The 17,293-nt window shown below is 43.9% G+C and overlaps 1 protein-coding gene across 7 annotated transcripts in view; it reads right to left on the bottom strand.

The window, feature by feature from the left end:
• The window catches only part of REXO1 (RNA exonuclease 1 homolog), a 42,258-nt gene that overhangs the window by 8,147 nt on the left and 16,818 nt on the right, over positions 1-17,293 (bottom strand). For 6 of the 7 annotated variants that reach the window (XM_075038178.1, XM_075038181.1, XM_075038183.1 and 3 more), the window contains exons 3-11: positions 14,750-14,851; positions 12,127-12,328; positions 11,283-11,446; positions 9,272-9,409; positions 8,152-8,275; positions 6,947-7,060; positions 5,621-5,758; positions 3,605-3,718; positions 2,876-2,949 (exon numbers count right to left, since the gene is read on the bottom strand). In XM_075038178.1, the coding sequence (XP_074894279.1) occupies positions 2,876-2,949; positions 3,605-3,718; positions 5,621-5,758; positions 6,947-7,060; positions 8,152-8,275; positions 9,272-9,409; positions 11,283-11,446; positions 12,127-12,328; positions 14,750-14,851 (1,170 nt within the window). Of the gene's footprint in view, positions 1-2,233; positions 2,347-2,875; positions 2,950-3,604; positions 3,719-5,620; positions 5,759-6,946; positions 7,061-8,151; positions 8,276-9,271; positions 9,410-11,282; positions 11,447-12,126; positions 12,329-14,749; positions 14,852-17,293 lie in introns of all 7 variants that reach the window. The other variant, XM_075038184.1, reaches the window with a different exon arrangement.

Below are 17,293 nucleotides of genomic sequence, written 5' to 3'. Positions count from 1 at the left end.
TCAGGGAGGGATTTCACAAGTAGCTTAAGCCAATGCAAGACTAAGCTGCTGTTGCAACAGGCACTCCCACTCTCCTCTCCTCCGCAGCCACAGATCCCACCCTACTTGGTCAGCCTGAAAGCCTTCTTCAGAGGGGGGAGTTTTAAACTGGATGATTGCACTGATCTGGTTATCTGTACCACCGCACCAGTGGGGAAGCAGGAACACATAATCGAGGGCAAGGCAGAGGTTGTGACAGCCCTTTTGCCCACTAACATGATTTTAGGTCAAATTAAACTGCTGCACCACACCCAGAGGTGATGCTCTCTCTCCCTTATTCTCCAGTGGGTTTTTTTTGTTTTGTTTAAGTTTTGTCTATCCCTAAATCTCAATGTATTTGCACACAATCTCAGCAGCCTGTGTACAGCCTTCTTCATTGTGCTTCTCACAGATCTCACCCTACAAGGAATCAGAATGTACTTGTTTGTGTCAGGATAGAAAGGCTGGAGAGATGAGGAACTGAGGCACTTGTAAAGCTGAAACCTGTAGGCAGAGGGATAACCAAAGCAAGGATCTGCATATTTTCCTGCACAGGTTATTACTGCAGGTGCAGCCAGAGTACAGAGAACTACATCATTTGAAGTTAATGAGGCAGCTGAGCCAACACTGAATCCAATCTCTCCCTGTATCCAAAGCCAGCACTGTTCAAAGGCCACATGGTCCGTTGCTTCCCAGGAGCAAGAGGCCACACTTGTCCATTCTGCATCTATGCCCGTGAACCTGACCGTTTTGCTGAAGAAATGGATAGGGCAGATTACCAGGCCAACAGATAGTAAACGTTTCTCTCCCTTGCAGCTTGATCCCTTCCCACCCTCTGTAATACAACATAACTGGGCAGTGAAGGAAAGAAAAAAAAATTCCGTGTCTTTCTAGACTAGTTCATGTTCTGCAACTGTCCAATTCTTCCTTGCTGAGAGGAGGGCAGAAAAGTTGCTTCTGTTTTTCAGACCAGAGAAAGAAGCAGACTCAGTTGTCACAAAGAACAGCAGCTCCAAACTCCTCTGCTCCTGGGGAGCAGTAGGTATGAGCACAGCTCCATCCTGCCATCTCCTGCCACACTGGCTAACTGCAGCATAATCCAGACAGGCATATCCCAAATGTATTTGGAAGGAAAAAAGACACAGACGTGCTTTTCTAACCAGCTACGGATCTAGTTAGTTAGAACAGTTTCTTATTAGAAATATTTGCTGTTTTCAGTGCCCTCCTTCAAAGCTGAAGGATACTATGCTCCCCAGTAGCCCAAACATCCCAGTATCTCATTGCATACTCTCATTCTGAGCAGGCTGTGGACTCCAACCTTAAATCTACCAAAGGATGCTGTGAAACTCGCTCATTTGGATGAAAAAAAAACCAAGAAAACCAGAACACACAGTGATCTGTAGCAGCACAACAACTAGGAGGCAGATGCAAAAGGATGCCTGAGCCCTGCAGCATTGGCGGCATGCTTCATTGAGTAAGAGACTATTAGAGAGATTGTATGTTTCTTAAAAGGCCATGAGGTTTTATGGTCTACAACAGCCACGTAAAAACATGCGGAGAAGTCACGTTTTTATAGTCCCATCAATTTCTCCTGACTTCCCTGCTGGATGTTTTTTTGGAACACTGATTAAAGAGAGATCCTAATTTCACATGAAAAAGAAATAGGAGAAGTAGCAGCCTGCCTGATCCCATCCATGCTTCAGACTGTGCAGGGCAGGCTTTTAGGATGCCCATACAGACAATTCTTCCTATTTTAACAAGCCTTGAATTTTGCCCCAGAATTCACTTCCTAGCTCTAGTTTTTGGCCAGAACAATAAGGGCACACACCTCTCCAGAACCTACAGCCAGCCTTGCTAGCCCTGTATCGCTTGAGGTCTTTCAAATAGTGGCACAAGAAGATGCTTTATAACAGATACACTCTAGGAGCCTCTTCCACCAGACGTGACCCTTTTAGATCCCCTCTCACTTGGTTCTGCATCATGCTCCTCTCCCCTGCGTGGCAGCTGCCAAATATAAAAATGCCACTGAAACAGTGACGAGGAGCATCCCCAGAGACCTGAGGGAGAGGCAAAAGATGGATTGCTCCCTTCTGCCAATGTTTTGAGAGGACCAGTGATGCCAGGCTGGGAAGCCAACTCTCCTGTTGCCTAAAGGGGGAAAAAAAAAAAAGAAAAAAGGAAAAAAAGAAAAAGAAAAAAAGAAAAAAAAAGGCACCTGTGCAAAGGTATCCCAAACAGTGTTCAGCTCTATCAAAGGGCCAAAACTCCATTCTTGTGCAGGTTTTTCATTCTGCTTTCTAGTGCTGGGATCCTTTCCCCCTGTCCCTCCTCAAGAGAAGTAATAGTTATGAGTCACAACAGGCTCTTTGGGAAGCTTCCACCCCTTAATACAACAAAGGGCGTGCAGTAAACAGAAAACTAAGAAAAGATGTGGCCTACAGCAGAAAGTTACCTTAGCACAGGCATCTGGGAAAGCAAAAAATGGGAAAAAGGTTTTGGGACACTGTTGTCAAGGCCCTGAGACTGCTCTTTGAAAGGAAATCCCTTATTTCTCACTTCCTCATCGCTCCCCTAAAGAAGTCTGTATGTGAGCTTTTGCTGGGCAGCTTAATTCACTGGCATTTGCTTAGAACAAATGAAACCACCTCAATCCAGACAGCTGAGTCTCCTCCTTCCTGCCAAACACTGAATCTTCCCGCCTTTGCATAGCAAAAGATATTTCAGAAGTACTTGTTTTGTCCCCCTTAAGGGAAGCCACCATTCTTCTAGAGGCTTAAGCAACAGTTACACAGCCATCACCACAGTAAGCAGAGGACAAATGTCATTGACAATAAAAAGGTGTTGTTTAATAACTTACTTTAGCAACCTGGCAGCCTGGTGAACCCACAGCTCCTGAGCAGCAGCTGTAATGAGTTTCCCATCCACCTGGCACTGAAAGAGCAAGAGATAAGAGTCAAAGAGAAGAGTCCTGTTAACAGGAGACCTAAACTTTAGCTCTTACATGCAGAGATACCCTGGATGAGTACAGCAACAATAATGTGTCAAACAAAGGGGGAAAATAAGTATGGATTCACATGCAGCAATCTAAAGAGTTTAAGTCTTTCACACTCAGCCAGACAAACTCCAGAAGCCACCCGGATGCTCTGCTGGAAAACCACAGCAGAGCTCAAACTAGGTTAGTGTCTTGCTGCAAATGAATTCAGCAAAGACGAGTAAACTCTCCTGGGCAGTGACAGGCATCTACTGCTCCCAAGTCAGCCTCCTAAAAAGACTGATTTTTTTCAAGAGGCACATGAAGGTTTGTTTTTTCTTTTACTTTTTTTAAACTGAAAGATCAACAACCTCTGCTCCAGCCCCAGGGTCACACTTTCAGGACTGTCCCACTACTTCCCAGCAGCTCTTTGCCAGGCTATTTCAGCAGCAGCAGGGCCACCCAGTGACGAAACTAGGAACTGTCACAACCTGTGAACGTGACAAGCCCCAAAAGTCACAAAACGTTCCACAGCAACTGAAACCCAAGGCAGACTCCGTGTTCGAAGTTAGAGCACAGCTAGCATGTGACTAAGCCCTCTTTGAAGAGATATACCTCTCTGCTTGCGTAGCCTTCCCCAGTGATGGACACACTCCTCTTTGCGAATGCAGTTTCCAGAGGCTGAGACCATGTACTCAGTGCCACAGCGACAACAAATCCTGCAGGAGGCTTTAAGAGGAGAAGCAAAAGTCAGGTCACTAGAAATCCTTCAGCTGTTAAACTTGGCCAAAGCACAAGTAAATCAGCATCACTCAAGCCCCAAACACTGGTGAAACAACTTTTCCTGTTAAAAAGGATTCCAAATGTTGTTTCAAACTCCCATAAAAGACACAGCAATCCCTCTGAAAATGCAGTCCTGTAGCATTTGCCTCCCAAACACTTCTCAGAGGCAAACATAAGATTCCCTAATGTTTTTGGTGCGCAACATCAGCTTAAACACAGTTCACATCAACATTTGCTGCATTGTTTCCCCATCCACAGCAAATTATGCTGTACTCTAACACAGTTATTTTAAGAAACAGGATAAATAAGTCATTCTTTGGACATCAGAGGTAATGAAGCCTGGTTTCCAGGGGATCTGTGCCTTGTCACTTCCAAATGACATTCGAGTTCTTCCTGGGTACAGCTTTTCTGTAAGGATTCTCCAGCATCTAAAAATGGGAAGACTTACAGCACAGCCTGGCCCACCGAGGGGGCAGTTACAGACTTCTCCCTCCTGTCATCTGTGCTTGTACTGCCCACAATTCAGAGAAGGGAGATGAAAAAAGCCACAGTAAAGGAGTTGACTGTCATGCTTCTGATCTCCATGCAATTCCCTGAGTTCTAGTGTAAGCATTTAAGCTCCGCATAACACCAGTCTAGACCATTTTTGTCCACTGACCATGGTCACAGCATTAACAGACCAGCAATAGCTTTAGTTAAATAAGAACAAATTCAAAGATCCTGCAACATCTGCAGCAAAGTACAGAACCAGGAACATGATCTCAGAATCATATAAAGAAGCTGGCTGGTTAACTGGAGAAAAGGGCTCTAACAAATACAGTACTTGACAGCGTTAATGCAAGAGAGCTTTCGTACAGGTTGCTTCAGCAACCACAGGACAAATGTAGACACAAGGTGTTAACATGGATGAGCACTTAACACACTTTAGCAAGGTCTCTCCAAAGAGATGCTCAGAGGACTGTGGCAAGGCACCTTAAAATATATCCTAAGTATGTGTTTTATCCCTGCTGCACCACAGCCTGCTCTAATCAGTGTTTGAGAAGCATTAATCCTGCTACAGGAGTTCAGAAAATTCAGACAGAGGAGGACCCCATCCTATACTGAGGAAACCTGGGGGATTATTTTGTCCCATTGCAAAAAGGGCTTTTGGGGACTACTTGGCCCAGCGCTGTCAAGAGATCAAGCAGAAAACTGCAATCCAAACCAGCAAGGCATGACCCACTGCAAAACCAGCCTGGCCCAATGTCAGTCCATATCCCACTGTAACAACAGTTCATATGCAGGGACACACAAAAAAATATCCTTCCCCTGCAAGAGCAGAGCTTCGTCAGATGCTGAACAGGAGCCTCTCTCCAATCATTTCCCTTGCAACAGCTGCAGGCAGCCTCCAAGTTAGTGCAACGAACTTGGGAGTCAAAGCCTGCACTGAGTAAGCAAGTGCAAAACATGTGCCCTCACAGAGGGTGGCCAAAGGCAGCTTGTCCAGGGAGGCAACCTGACCAATTCATATTCTTTGGCAGCAATTAGAAACCTCACTCAGCCTCACAGCCCCCCATGCCACAAACTATAAACCTTGTGTCAAAAACAACATTCTTGTGACACGCAAACTGAAAAAACTAGTCCTCTAGAAAGGCAGCAGACTTCTGCAGCCACACGCCTCTCCTCTGCAACCGGCTGGCCTGCAGAGACAGAGGTCACAGCCAAGGAGACGCATCACACCAGGAGCAAATGGCTCCATACTGAGACCAAGAACATCTTTATGCAAAAAGACCAGTTGCAAGCAGGACAGGTGTCTCCAGTTGTAATGCATCTAGCAAACCTTGCAGAATGAGAGCTAGCAGAGCTTACAGTCAATCGTTTTCTTCTCCTCTGCAGTGAAGAGGACAGCGCGGCCAGGCTTCTCCGGGTGAGGCATTGGGTAACCATTTTCCTTTAGCTGCTCCTCAGTCATGAGATACTCCTTTAGTCGCCGGTATAAGGCAGCTCCTATACAAAAAGATAATGCTGAAGCCAGATCACTTAAGCAGGGGCTGCTCTCTCTTACTGTTTTTTGCTTTATCAAGCCTCCTGGCAGGGACTCCCAGTATTTTGAAATTGCTTCCACTGCCTTTGTTCAGGATTGACAGGGAAATAGGTGTCAGGGCAGTATTTTTTAAAATCTGGTCATTGGTGCACAAGCTGATTTTTAATCTCTTCAACAACCAGCATTAAGTCTGGAAAACATAGCTGAAACAGAATTCCCCCAAAGGGCCCATCTTCAGGCCTTTCTGTTACCAGTGTGAGACTTCTCCCATTTTAATGTTTTAAATGCTTTAACTGGTAATTTGTAACACAGTCCAAAGAATACGGCTCAAAGGCCACCCACAGCTAGCTAAAAAATTCATTATCAGAAGCTTTCTTCCTGCTGTTGATTTCAGGCTGCTTGTTTCATTTCACAGAATAATTATAACTTCTTGCACTCTGCTCAATATCTATTCTTTCGCGGCTACGTTAAACCCTTCCAGTATTGCTGTGTACCCTTTGATGTTGCTTAGCTGAGCTATACAGGCCCTTTTAAGCTTTCTCCATGTCAATTCCTTCTGCTCCGTGGCCTCCCTGTCTCTTCTCTGATCTCCTCAACAATTTGCCTACATCTCTTGGCAACCAAAATACCCATAACCGATTTGAGCCAACATGAATAATGCTTCTGGCACAACCCTTTGGCTACGATATGACCTTACTATGACATTCATAAACGTGAAATTGAGCCCTGCAGAGCAGATGGAGATATTTGTAAGTTTGCCTTTTAATCTGGCAGGCACGTTGTAAAGTACTGCTTCAGGGCAAGAAAGTTAAAGTAAAATCCAGACAGAAATAAAATCCCAAAAGTCAGTAATACCCAAAACACAAGAAGCAGCTCTGAACAGTTACTGATGCTACATCAAAGCCACGCAGACTATATCAGTGAATTTGCAGCCCAAAGCAGGGAAGCAAGGAAGGTGCTGATCAGAGTGGCGTACCATTCAGTAAGCGACTCTGCGGCGCTGTACTGTAGTTTAGGTAATAACTCATAACACTGGCCCACAGATAAATCACAGCACTTCATGCATCAGCCAGATCCTGCTCTCCCCAGTCACAGTGTTATACCTCCAGCTATAATTTACAGGTTAGAGACTCACAGGAGCAGGGTCTTACCTGTTAAATCCTCTGCTCTCAAGCTCCCTGACCGGTTTAAAGTAAAGCTTGTCTTAGCAGCAAGCTTCCCTCCCAGCACAGCTTCATGGGACACCACTTTCTTGTTACTTGTCTCTGCAGTGAGAAGAGGGAAGAAGCAAAAGAGGACAGAGATCAGGTACCCTGCTGAGTAAGAGTAAGTGACTTCAGTCCTACAGTTTGGGGCACTACATATTGGCAAAAGGAGGACTGCATTTATCCTCTTGAACTCTTGCCCTGCTCCAGAAGTTGGCATGTGTAAGGTGGTGTCCTAGCATTTTCATTCCAGCACTATAGGGAACTTTCTGTTTCCACTGTCAGCCCACAGCAACTTTTTTTAAGGGCAGCAAGGACATTTTTACAGTTCCCCTGGAAACTCTGATAGGTCTACCTGCTTACTCTGCATAGCAAGCCCTCCTACTGACCAAAAGCAAGAGAGGACTAAGCACAGAAGCAACTCGACCCAGTCATGTGCTGCATGGTGGCATCACCCATCCACCGTGAGCAGCTTTGTTGTTAGGTCCCTGCAGACCAGACTCCCATGCTGCATCTTTCAACTTCTTTCAGAAAGGAGCTTCAGAGCTCTAGAATATGCTCAGCACATCAGATAATGGCAGATAGGTGCTTTTTACTAATCATTAACTGGCAGCCCTCTCCTAAAGGCCAGCCTCCCAAGTTCAGCCGCTCTGACTAATGGCCATGAAGGTAATGAAGACAGAGGGTAGAAAAGGGAAGAGACCAGGAAAAAAAAATTCACAAGAACAGCACAAATTGATTGTTTAATGTACCCTCTCGAGAGCCAATAATGAAATGTCTTAACCCTCTTCGTTTCTCTCTTGAAGCTTAATGTGTGTAACAGATTTCTGCGGTGATGGACGAGTCTATCACTTTGAAGGCATCATGTGAAAGTTACTCCATTAGCGGGGCTTTTCATTTTAAAGAACTTGTGCTAAAAAAAAAATCCATGTGGCATTATCTCCATTTAGGTTCAGACAGCCAACAAAGCATTGCAGGACTTGCCTCTTGAAGGCCCATTAAAGCTTGCCAGACTATAAAAAGCTAACTGGACTTGTTTGCCTTTCAGCATAATGCTTCTGAGAAATGGGTCTGTCTTTTCAATAAGTTTCTCTCCATGGCTTCTAATCCAAGCAGGGCTCCGATTATTAAACCACAAACGTGGTACGTACTGTTCGTACTGGACGGGGAATTGGGCACTAGACTTCGGAGCTTCTTTAAGGTGTTCACTGCCACATTCAGGTAGATGTTGCGACTGGTGCTACGTTCATAAGCCACCTTCTCTTCTGACAGAGCCTGCAAACAAGGCAATTCATTACTACATACTCTCTTTCCACTACTGCTTTTGGAGAAAAGAAATGTTTGGCTCTTAAAACACAGAATCCAAGTATGATAGCAAAAAAAATTGCCCATCAAGGAATCGAGTAATAAAGTGGAGCATGGCAGAAACATATACTGGTTCTGGGGCCTGTTTTAGGTGAGTAAGAGAAAAAAAATAATTGTATTTTAAACAAAGTGCTGGAAGAAGCATTTTCATGTGAAATCTTCCCTGACAGATTAACAAAGCAGTTCTGGGACTGCCTGGGAAAGGCTGTTTTCCCCACTTCGGTGGCAGTGCAAGATCTTAACTGGCAAGAAAAGGAAGTTTGGCAAATGGTCACTCCTTGGATGCAATAGGAACATTCCCCTAGGGAGCTGTGAAGGTGAAATCCCACAAAAGAAATCCTCATGGCATCTGCTTTGGTTACAAAACACACCACGCAATGTCCAATAATTACCCAACTAACATTAATGGCCAAAGTTTTACAATAAAATGCATTACTTTCTCAACTCTGCTTTTGGAAATCCTACTAGACTACTCCTTACTGCTAGAAGGCTCCTTAAAAGCCTTCATAAGCAGCAAGTTTTACCAATTACATCTATCTCAAATACTTACCTCTGCTGAACACTTAGATTCCAGGAGATGTTTGCTGCTGTACCAGAGCAAAAGGCCCTTTTGTCCAGCTTGACCATAATGCACATTCCCCTATGTCCTTCTTCTGGGGTTATTAAAAAGATCATGTGTGCTTTCCGAATGAAGGGAAAGATGGGATTTCCTACTGGAAACCCCCACTGGAATTACACTTTCTGTTGTCTAGTCTGGAATTATTTAATGCCAGTCTCCTCTACAGAACTGTATGTGGATAGGAGAGTTTTCTGGGCTTGCTACAGTTTTAGAAGGTCTTAGCCAAGGCAGAGGATGTTATTATCTGCTGCAGACTTTATTCATAAGAAGCAAGCATCAGTACAGACCTTGTCAAATGCTTCCTGGGAGGAAGAGCAGAATTTCAGGCACTCATCAATGAAGAGATTGAGATATCTTTGACGAATGTTTGTTGGGACTTTAGCACCAAATTCTGTGGGAATAACAGGCCTCTGTAAGCTGGCGCTCTAGAGATGAGACAGAGAGAGAGAAAGAGGCTATTCAGGGTTGAAGAGGTATGTGGTTTTGAGACTCTCACATTTCCTGCTATGTTATTAATAGTGGCATGACTTCCTTTCTGAAAATCTGCCCAAAGCTAAACATAACACGCATCATTTTTGGTACTAAAAACGCCACTTGAAGCTCTTGTACCACCTTCAGTATTTGAACTACTTCAAAAAACAACCATGTTTTGTTATGCAACTCATCCAGCAGCCAAGGACTCCCAGTGGCATTAGTCACAATACTACATTTACACATACAAGCATTCTAGACCACAAAAATGATGACATTTACATTAAGAGATTCAAGATTAGGATGGTACCAAGCACCACGCTTTCAACTGGAGACATGAATGTGACACCAGTTATGTGCATGACAGACATGGCTTTCTTTTTGGTAATCTGGCTGTGAAGAGAGAATGAGAGGCCCACTCCTACCAGGCTGGCAGCCAGCTAAATCATCACACTTTCTGTGGGATTCCTGTAACTTTACTGCATTTGGTTTCTTCTTCCTTTTTTAATGCCAATCATGATGCTCCTGAAAGGATTTCCCCCTTAAATTGAATGACATGGTCTTCAGGCATAAAAACTGCATGTTGGACCAAGTCACGAGCTACCACTGCAGTTTTCCATTTAACACCAGTTTATCTGCCAAATCACACAATTTGCCTCTTTTTTGGAGAAAAAAACTGTACATTCACCTCTAAAGCACTCAATTTTTTCATCAGTCTTTCTTCATCCCACCCAAGAGATATCCATAAACCAAACAATCTGCTGCAATCTGTAATAAAAACAGCTCTATGGAAGGGGAGCAACTCGTCCTAATCTCAATGGGAAAAGCGCTCATTTTCCTCATAAGACTTCCAGTTTGATGCCCCATTCAAGGGGATTTGGTCCTTTTCATTACATATATATTTTTTCTCAACCTCTAATATGATACCCTTAAGCACCTCTGTAACACTGGTAAATATTATCCTTTTATTTGTTTCTTTTATTTTTAATCAGCTTCAAGTTATATGTTGCTATGGCGGCTTTTTGGGTGGGGAAGAAAGAAAATGACTTTTCAGTCCTACAGAAATAATCAGAGTACTTTATGACATATCTTGACACAAGGTATCATCAATAAAGATATCTTTAATCAAGTCCTGGCACTAACCACATTCCTTGCCATCCACTCCAGCAAACAGCTTCTTATGCCATCCACATGCAGCTAAACAAGAAACTCTATTCTGAGTTGTCTTAGCAAGTAACATGTTCCCCAGTGCTCGTGGGAAAGGAGGGACTTCTTTGCTAAAGAGTTCATAGCAAAAGTACTCAAAGGCTGGGCATGTATCCCAGGAGAAAAGAAAAAAAAGAAAAAAAAAAAAAAGATCATTTCTTCCCCAAATATTAACAGCAGCATGAAGTTTAAATCATCACATTTTAACTATATAGGTCACTGTGGGACATTATTCATAACCACCTTCTTCAGTATGGCCCACAAAGCCCGGGAAGGCCATTAATCCAGCCATGCCTTTTGAAGACAAAAAGCTCCAAGTCCCTGACACAAACAGCTACACACCTAGCCAGACAGCACAACAGAAGACTCAAACTGAAGATGAGTGATCAATATTCAAAGAGATCAGAGCAGCACTTAAGTATTTCTATCTTTTTAAGCTCCTACCCCTCAAGTGTTTAATTTTTTATACAATGCTATCAAGGAAAACCACAGGAAGAAACAAACCCATTTAATCAACCTAATCAAAACACCGCTCTTCAGAGACTGCTAAGTTTGGAGCAGCATGGTTAAACATACCACCCTCAATGGGGAATGACCGGAAAGATTTCACATTTCTCTTACCTGTAAGGAGGGAACATGTGCTATCCTTTTCGGCACAATGGTGCTGGTGGTCTTTGAAGCCATCCCAGCTAAGGTGCAAGCCTTCAGAGGAAGGGTGGATGCTTCACAGTCATTGGAAGGTGTGACACTCCTGCCAGCAACAGTCGTCTTACTACTCATGAGGCCTGCAAGAAACAAAAAAAATATTTAGGTAGAAATCCAACCACTGGGCTTCAGGTTGCCAGAATGAACTTACTATAAAAGGTCCATGCTGCAAGCTGTGATTTTTTCAAATGGAAGCCTCCAAAGGGATACAAATTGGGTAATTTTACCACCTTCCAGGCAAGGATGAAGGAACCTTCTGCCAGGGAACGTGCCTCATTTCTGTTTGTTTTGGGGTAACTGAGTCAGCAGAGTTTAAAGATGTAACCCTGTCAGCTACAATGCACTAACTGCCCATCGCGTCATCTCTGAGTCCTTCCAACTACAAAGGGATACCAATGAGCATTAATTAGTACTTCCCTCCTGTTCGTGCCACCTCTGAAAGCTTAAATGGAAGAAAGAATGAGGAGCAAGCACACTCCAAGGAAGAAACACAAAAAGAACAGGCTGAAGTGAGGGAGGCTGGATGAGACAGACAGGGGAATGAAGCTGTTTGTCTAGCCTGTTGCTTTTCAGAACAGGATGGAATTTCCCAGGGGAAGGACCTTCCACTGGTCACTATCAGCAAAGATTCAAGTCATGGCCAATGCTACACATCTCCTGATAGTTCCACATCTGCTCGTGAGAAATTTAAACATAAGCAGTGTCTTTTAACAAGGGGGAGGACAGGACAGCATTATCACAAATAACACTGCTGGCTTACTTTGTTTGGCTGCTGCGGAAAGGGCTACATTTGGCACATGAGCAATCCTCTTCTTTTCTCCTGGCAAAGAAAGAGAGGCCTTTTGAACGGCCACAGCCAGCTGTGCCGCCTGCTGCTGAGCCAACTGGATCCTCTGGTAACAGACCTCCTGAGCAGTGGGGGGACGGTACGGCCGGATTACAGGCTTGCTCGGGACCTCTGCCTGCACAGACAAAAAGGTTTTAGAGCCAGCATGCTCGCCTGCTCAGTCCCCACCCTCTGGCTTCCATTCACCCAAGAAAGGTCTCTTTTCCTCAACCCCTCTCTGTTAGCAAATACAGGTCTTTGAGAAAAGAAGATCCCAACTGTCCTCCAGGACAAAACATTTAGAGTCACCCACCAAAAACCACAACATTAATGATTCGCCCTCTGGCAAGACCTCCCAGCACTCTGACATGTTCCTAAATTGGTAGGTGGTATTTGAACTGCTTGTTTAATGGCATGATGTTCCCCACCACTGTGCCTAACCCTCTTCTGGACTCTGTCAATACTCTCAGCTCTACAGTCTTGCACTAGAAAATGAATGTAGCCCCATGCTGCCTACGGCATGCTTCTTTAGTTTATATTGCAATGAAAAAGTGACCAACTATTCTCCATTTCCCTTTGCTACATGATGCTGAGTTTTACAGCTCTCTCCCCCTCTGTCTTTCCCATGCTGAAGAACCAGTGCCATCTACCCTTGCATTACAGCAGCTCCCCACCCCTCAGCAGCCTTGTTTCAGGTCTCTAGTTCCTGTAACTACTTAAAAGTCTCACATATATGTATTTATAGGATTAAAGCGTTACATAAACTGAGCTCTGAATTTTAAACAGGCTGTCCCTGCCTACTTCTGGAGGCATTTCACTGCTTCAGCCGTTACTAGCACAAGTTACACATGCATTTTCTTTGATGTCCAAATTTAGGTTGCAGGAAAGGTGCCAGAAATTATGTCAGCAAAGAGAGAAGTTTTCTAGCAGCAGAAGTACAAGAGAAACAGCAGTAGTACAAACTTCTCCACACTACTTAATAACCTTTGAAATCTGAGAAACAGGCCTTCCCTCCAGATATTTCTTCAGAGAAGGGTGCGCTCACACAGCCCACGTGTAACATGGTGGTTTTGAGACCACAAATTGGGGGCAAACTGGCACCTCCTGCATTCCTGGTCTCTGATGCTGACACCAGCTTCTGGATACCAAACTGAGTGCAGTCAGCCCTTGAATTATAATTACAGACTTCCGAACAGGACAGGACACCCATTTTCTGCCTCACCTTCAATTCCTTTCGCCCACCATTTCCCCTGGCAACTAAACTAGAACTCAGCTCCCCCCCTTCTGCCTGCTCAGTCCTTGAGCTATAAATCACGAGCAAGACTGAGCAAATATTCAACTTGGAGGGATACAGCAAAGCACAGGCCTCAACTCTGCACGGAAAAGCCGCAGTTCAGGTCTTACGGCACCTCCTGAACAAACTTGGCAGCAGCACCAAGCTGAGATACTCCAGGGAACGCACGTCCCAGTGCGTGCTTATGGCAGCTGCTGCTGAGCACACCAGATCGGCTCTGTTTGCCCATGCAATGGCTGTGCTGGGGCTCACATCTTTGGAAAGCATTTGGGATTAGCTGTCACATTAAGAAAATGTATTTAAAGATTTGTACATGTCTAAAAGGTACCTATTTACAATAAATATTTGAGTTAATGAATTTCCAACCCATTTGCTTCAGTCTCTTATCTCTTCACTTTGGAAGAAAGGGCCCTTATCAAAACACATGAACTGGCTGAAGATATGTAGTTAAATAAAACGCACTGTATTGACCTCAGGGCTTCAAATTATTAAAAGCAAAGAAACCTTTTCTAGGCAGAGAGGAAAGGAAGAACAATTAATTTGGACTACCCAGCTCAAATCAGTGCTTAAGTCTCCACTCTTATCCTGCTGGAACATAAAACTGACTAATCTGTGCTCAGCACCTGGAGGGAAACACATTAAACCCTCAGAGAAAACATGAATTAAAATCCCAGTGAGAAAGAAATAAAAAAAATCAGAATGCCTTCCTTGCTTCTTTTTTTTATTCTTCTCCTCTGTATTTAAAGTATTTTCACAATTGTGAAAGAAGAGTATCAGACAAGATACTGTTGATATTTTGGCTGATTCAGCACAGATATAAGGCAATGGTTTTAAACATCTGACAAAATTCCTACAGCTATCTTTTAGGTCCACAAGACAAAGAAAAGTACCATCAAACACAGACTGACCTTGTGTCCAGCTAATTTTTATCTAAGTGATTGAATGAAGCTATACTGTAGAAAAATGAACATCTCAATTTATCCAAATGAGTTACAAGGCACACAATCCATTTATGCTTCTACAGTTTACCCTTTGTTTTATGAAAGTTTATTAGAGTTTTGCTGCCATTTGTAACAGATGCCTAACCATGTTTTTCAGAAATCAGAAAGGGGAGAAAAGAAAACTGACATAGACGGATTCCAGCACAAACAACTCATCCGCTACTGCCTGAACCTGGGACGACATCATTTTCCAGTGTTGTAACAGGACAAAAAATCCTCACTTTAAAGAATCTAAACTTTTGCTTCTAAAAGCTACACTTACATTTCCTTGTTTGACGAGATGAGAGATCCTTCTTTTTTGGCCAGGAAACAAGGTAGTTAAATTATCTTCTGTCTTTTCTTCATTTCCTTCCTCTTTGGATAGCTGGAAAACAAAAGAACAAGCTTCCAAAATTGAATAGACTTGAAGATCCCTCTCAATGACGAGATCTGAAAAATCTACTTTTGGGTTAACAGAAAGTCTTTGCAGGTGGCAGGTGAGAACAACATGTGGTCAGCTGCTGAACTACTAAAACAAACCTTGTTTTGAACCCAAGAGCCACCAATGAAGCCAACAAACAGCAGCATTACAGTTCTCCCCCAAGCAGTCGCTCCACAAGCTGTGCACTAGGCAGCACTGGCATGATTCAGGAGAGCCCCTACCTTCCACGAGAGACTTGAACACCCTTCTCCTGCCAGCCGCTCACACACGTCACCTTTCATGGCATTCTTAAAATCCAGGGGGTTTGGGGTTTGTTTTTAAGAACTTGGGAGCTGACTCATTTCTGCCCTTGTAGAACATGCTGCCAGAGCAGGTCCTGAAAACCTGCCTGACATCAAACCACGGTGCCCCACTCCACATTTAGGGAAATGTTTCTCTGCAGTTTTATCCACAGCCATATCTGCAGAAAGACTGCAGTAACAAACCCCCAGGGCACACACGTGTATGGCCAGAAACCCAGGAGGAAGTAACAGCACCTCTCCAGCTGAAGCTACTTCTGAATTAACATCTCAGACTTGCTCCTGGGGCAGGGGGGAAACCACCTTCATATCTTCTTTGAATTTGACTCAGCTGTTCATTTATACAAAAAACACTTCACAAGTTTATTTTTCAAAACTATAGCTGCTCTCCAGTCAATCTTGCTTTCAGTTTTCCAACACAACCCCTGGCAAATCTCTAAGCAGAGATGAGCCTGACAATCTCTTGGAAATTCAGCAACAGAGCTGAGGGCTGGATGTGGGGATGAGCTCAGACTCCACTTAGGTTGAGCTTGTGTTCATCACCACAAGGGCATTCTGGATGAGCACTTTGCACTGAATCACTTTGCTCTCTAGGAACTCGGTAAGTCTGTTAATTTAGTTAAATCCTTAATAAACTCACTCACAAAGCGATCATGCCTGGTGGAAAAGTACCACACTGCCCACACGTACCTTCCCTCTGGACTAGCACATTACCGAGATCAAATGACATGGGCTCCATCTACAAAATTATTCTATAAACAAAAAAATTCCCTGTGACCAATCCCACCCGCCAGAAACACAGCGGGGAAGCAGGTACCTACTTACAAACACCCATCTGTCAAAGAAGAACCCCTCTGCTGCAATGCTTGTTTCTCCCTTTCCAAAACAGGGGGAAATTAAATTTCAGTGCAGGGATATAAGGTAAAGCACGTGCAAAGGAAACACACGTGGCTGCTGACAGCTCAACATTGCCACTCCATGCCAGAATTAACTGTTTGCAGCGAGTGGCAGCCCCTGGTTCAGCACTTTCTGAATTCAGCCCATTTTGAATCACCCCGTATTTGGAAAGCTCTAAGTGGATTAGTATTTCCCACTATAGATTGTATGCTCTTAAACTTTTTTCACTTAAACTGGGCAATTTGGAGAAACAAAGCCAAAAATAAAGTGCTCTTTCCTAGCTGGGAATTATACTAAACACTGAAGAAAGAACAGCTGAATTTTAAACAAGCAAAATCAAGTAATGCTTAATAGTTCAGAAGAAAATCATTACACTGAACTGCTTTATATAGTTTCTCCTACCAAGGCATTTCATGAGTGTAAAAAAGGTCTTTACTTGTCAGCAACACAGACTTCTCTCCGAACAGATCGGGGATATTAGTGCAACAGAGAGTTCAGCAAAAAGCTTTAATAGTCCAGCTATTCTTTTCAAAAGATGAGCTCTCCTCCCCACGCTGCAGATCCCAGCTCACTTTGTCCTCCACATACAGATGGTCGTGAATGGAAGAATTTTGTTCACGGCCACTTCACCCACCCAATTCACAAAAGCCTGAAAACCAGCACCAATTTCTGATGCTGTTTTTAGAATAAAAATCAACAATCAATCATACCAGGAGAAACTGCCTCTCCACCATGCAGTTGCATGGCTCCTGCTGCACTCGCCCTGCCCCTCCTTCAGATCAGTAATCCCCAAAGGAGTCTTGCTGTGTTTGAAGGGGTCTAAACTGGAACACATTAGAAGCACTGGTGGTGTCCCAGTACCTCCATTATCTTTTGGATGCAGGATAGCTGCAGTTGAAGCCACTCAGTAATTCCTTGGATAGACACACTCATCCTTTGGTACCCCCTCTCTCCCAGCACACAGAACGCACCTGATTTTGTCACCTTGCCTCATTAAGCCTGCCAGGTAATACAGCTAACTCAGCAATCCCGATACCTCTACACTGCAGTCAGATGTGCCAGATGGATAACGCTAGATACAAGTTTGGGGTGTTTTCTCAACATTGCCAAATTTGTCACCTTTTTCTTTTTTAAAGCTCTTTCCAATCCAATTCCCTGAACACCTGCGCTGTACACAAGCCAAATCATC

This window comes from Buteo buteo, chromosome 10 (assembly GCF_964188355.1).
Source record: "Buteo buteo chromosome 10, bButBut1.hap1.1, whole genome shotgun sequence".
Lineage (NCBI taxonomy): Eukaryota > Metazoa > Chordata > Aves > Accipitriformes > Accipitridae > Buteo > Buteo buteo.
The sequence above is the reverse complement of the archived record's forward strand: the minus strand, read 5'-3'. Positions and strand labels throughout refer to the sequence as shown.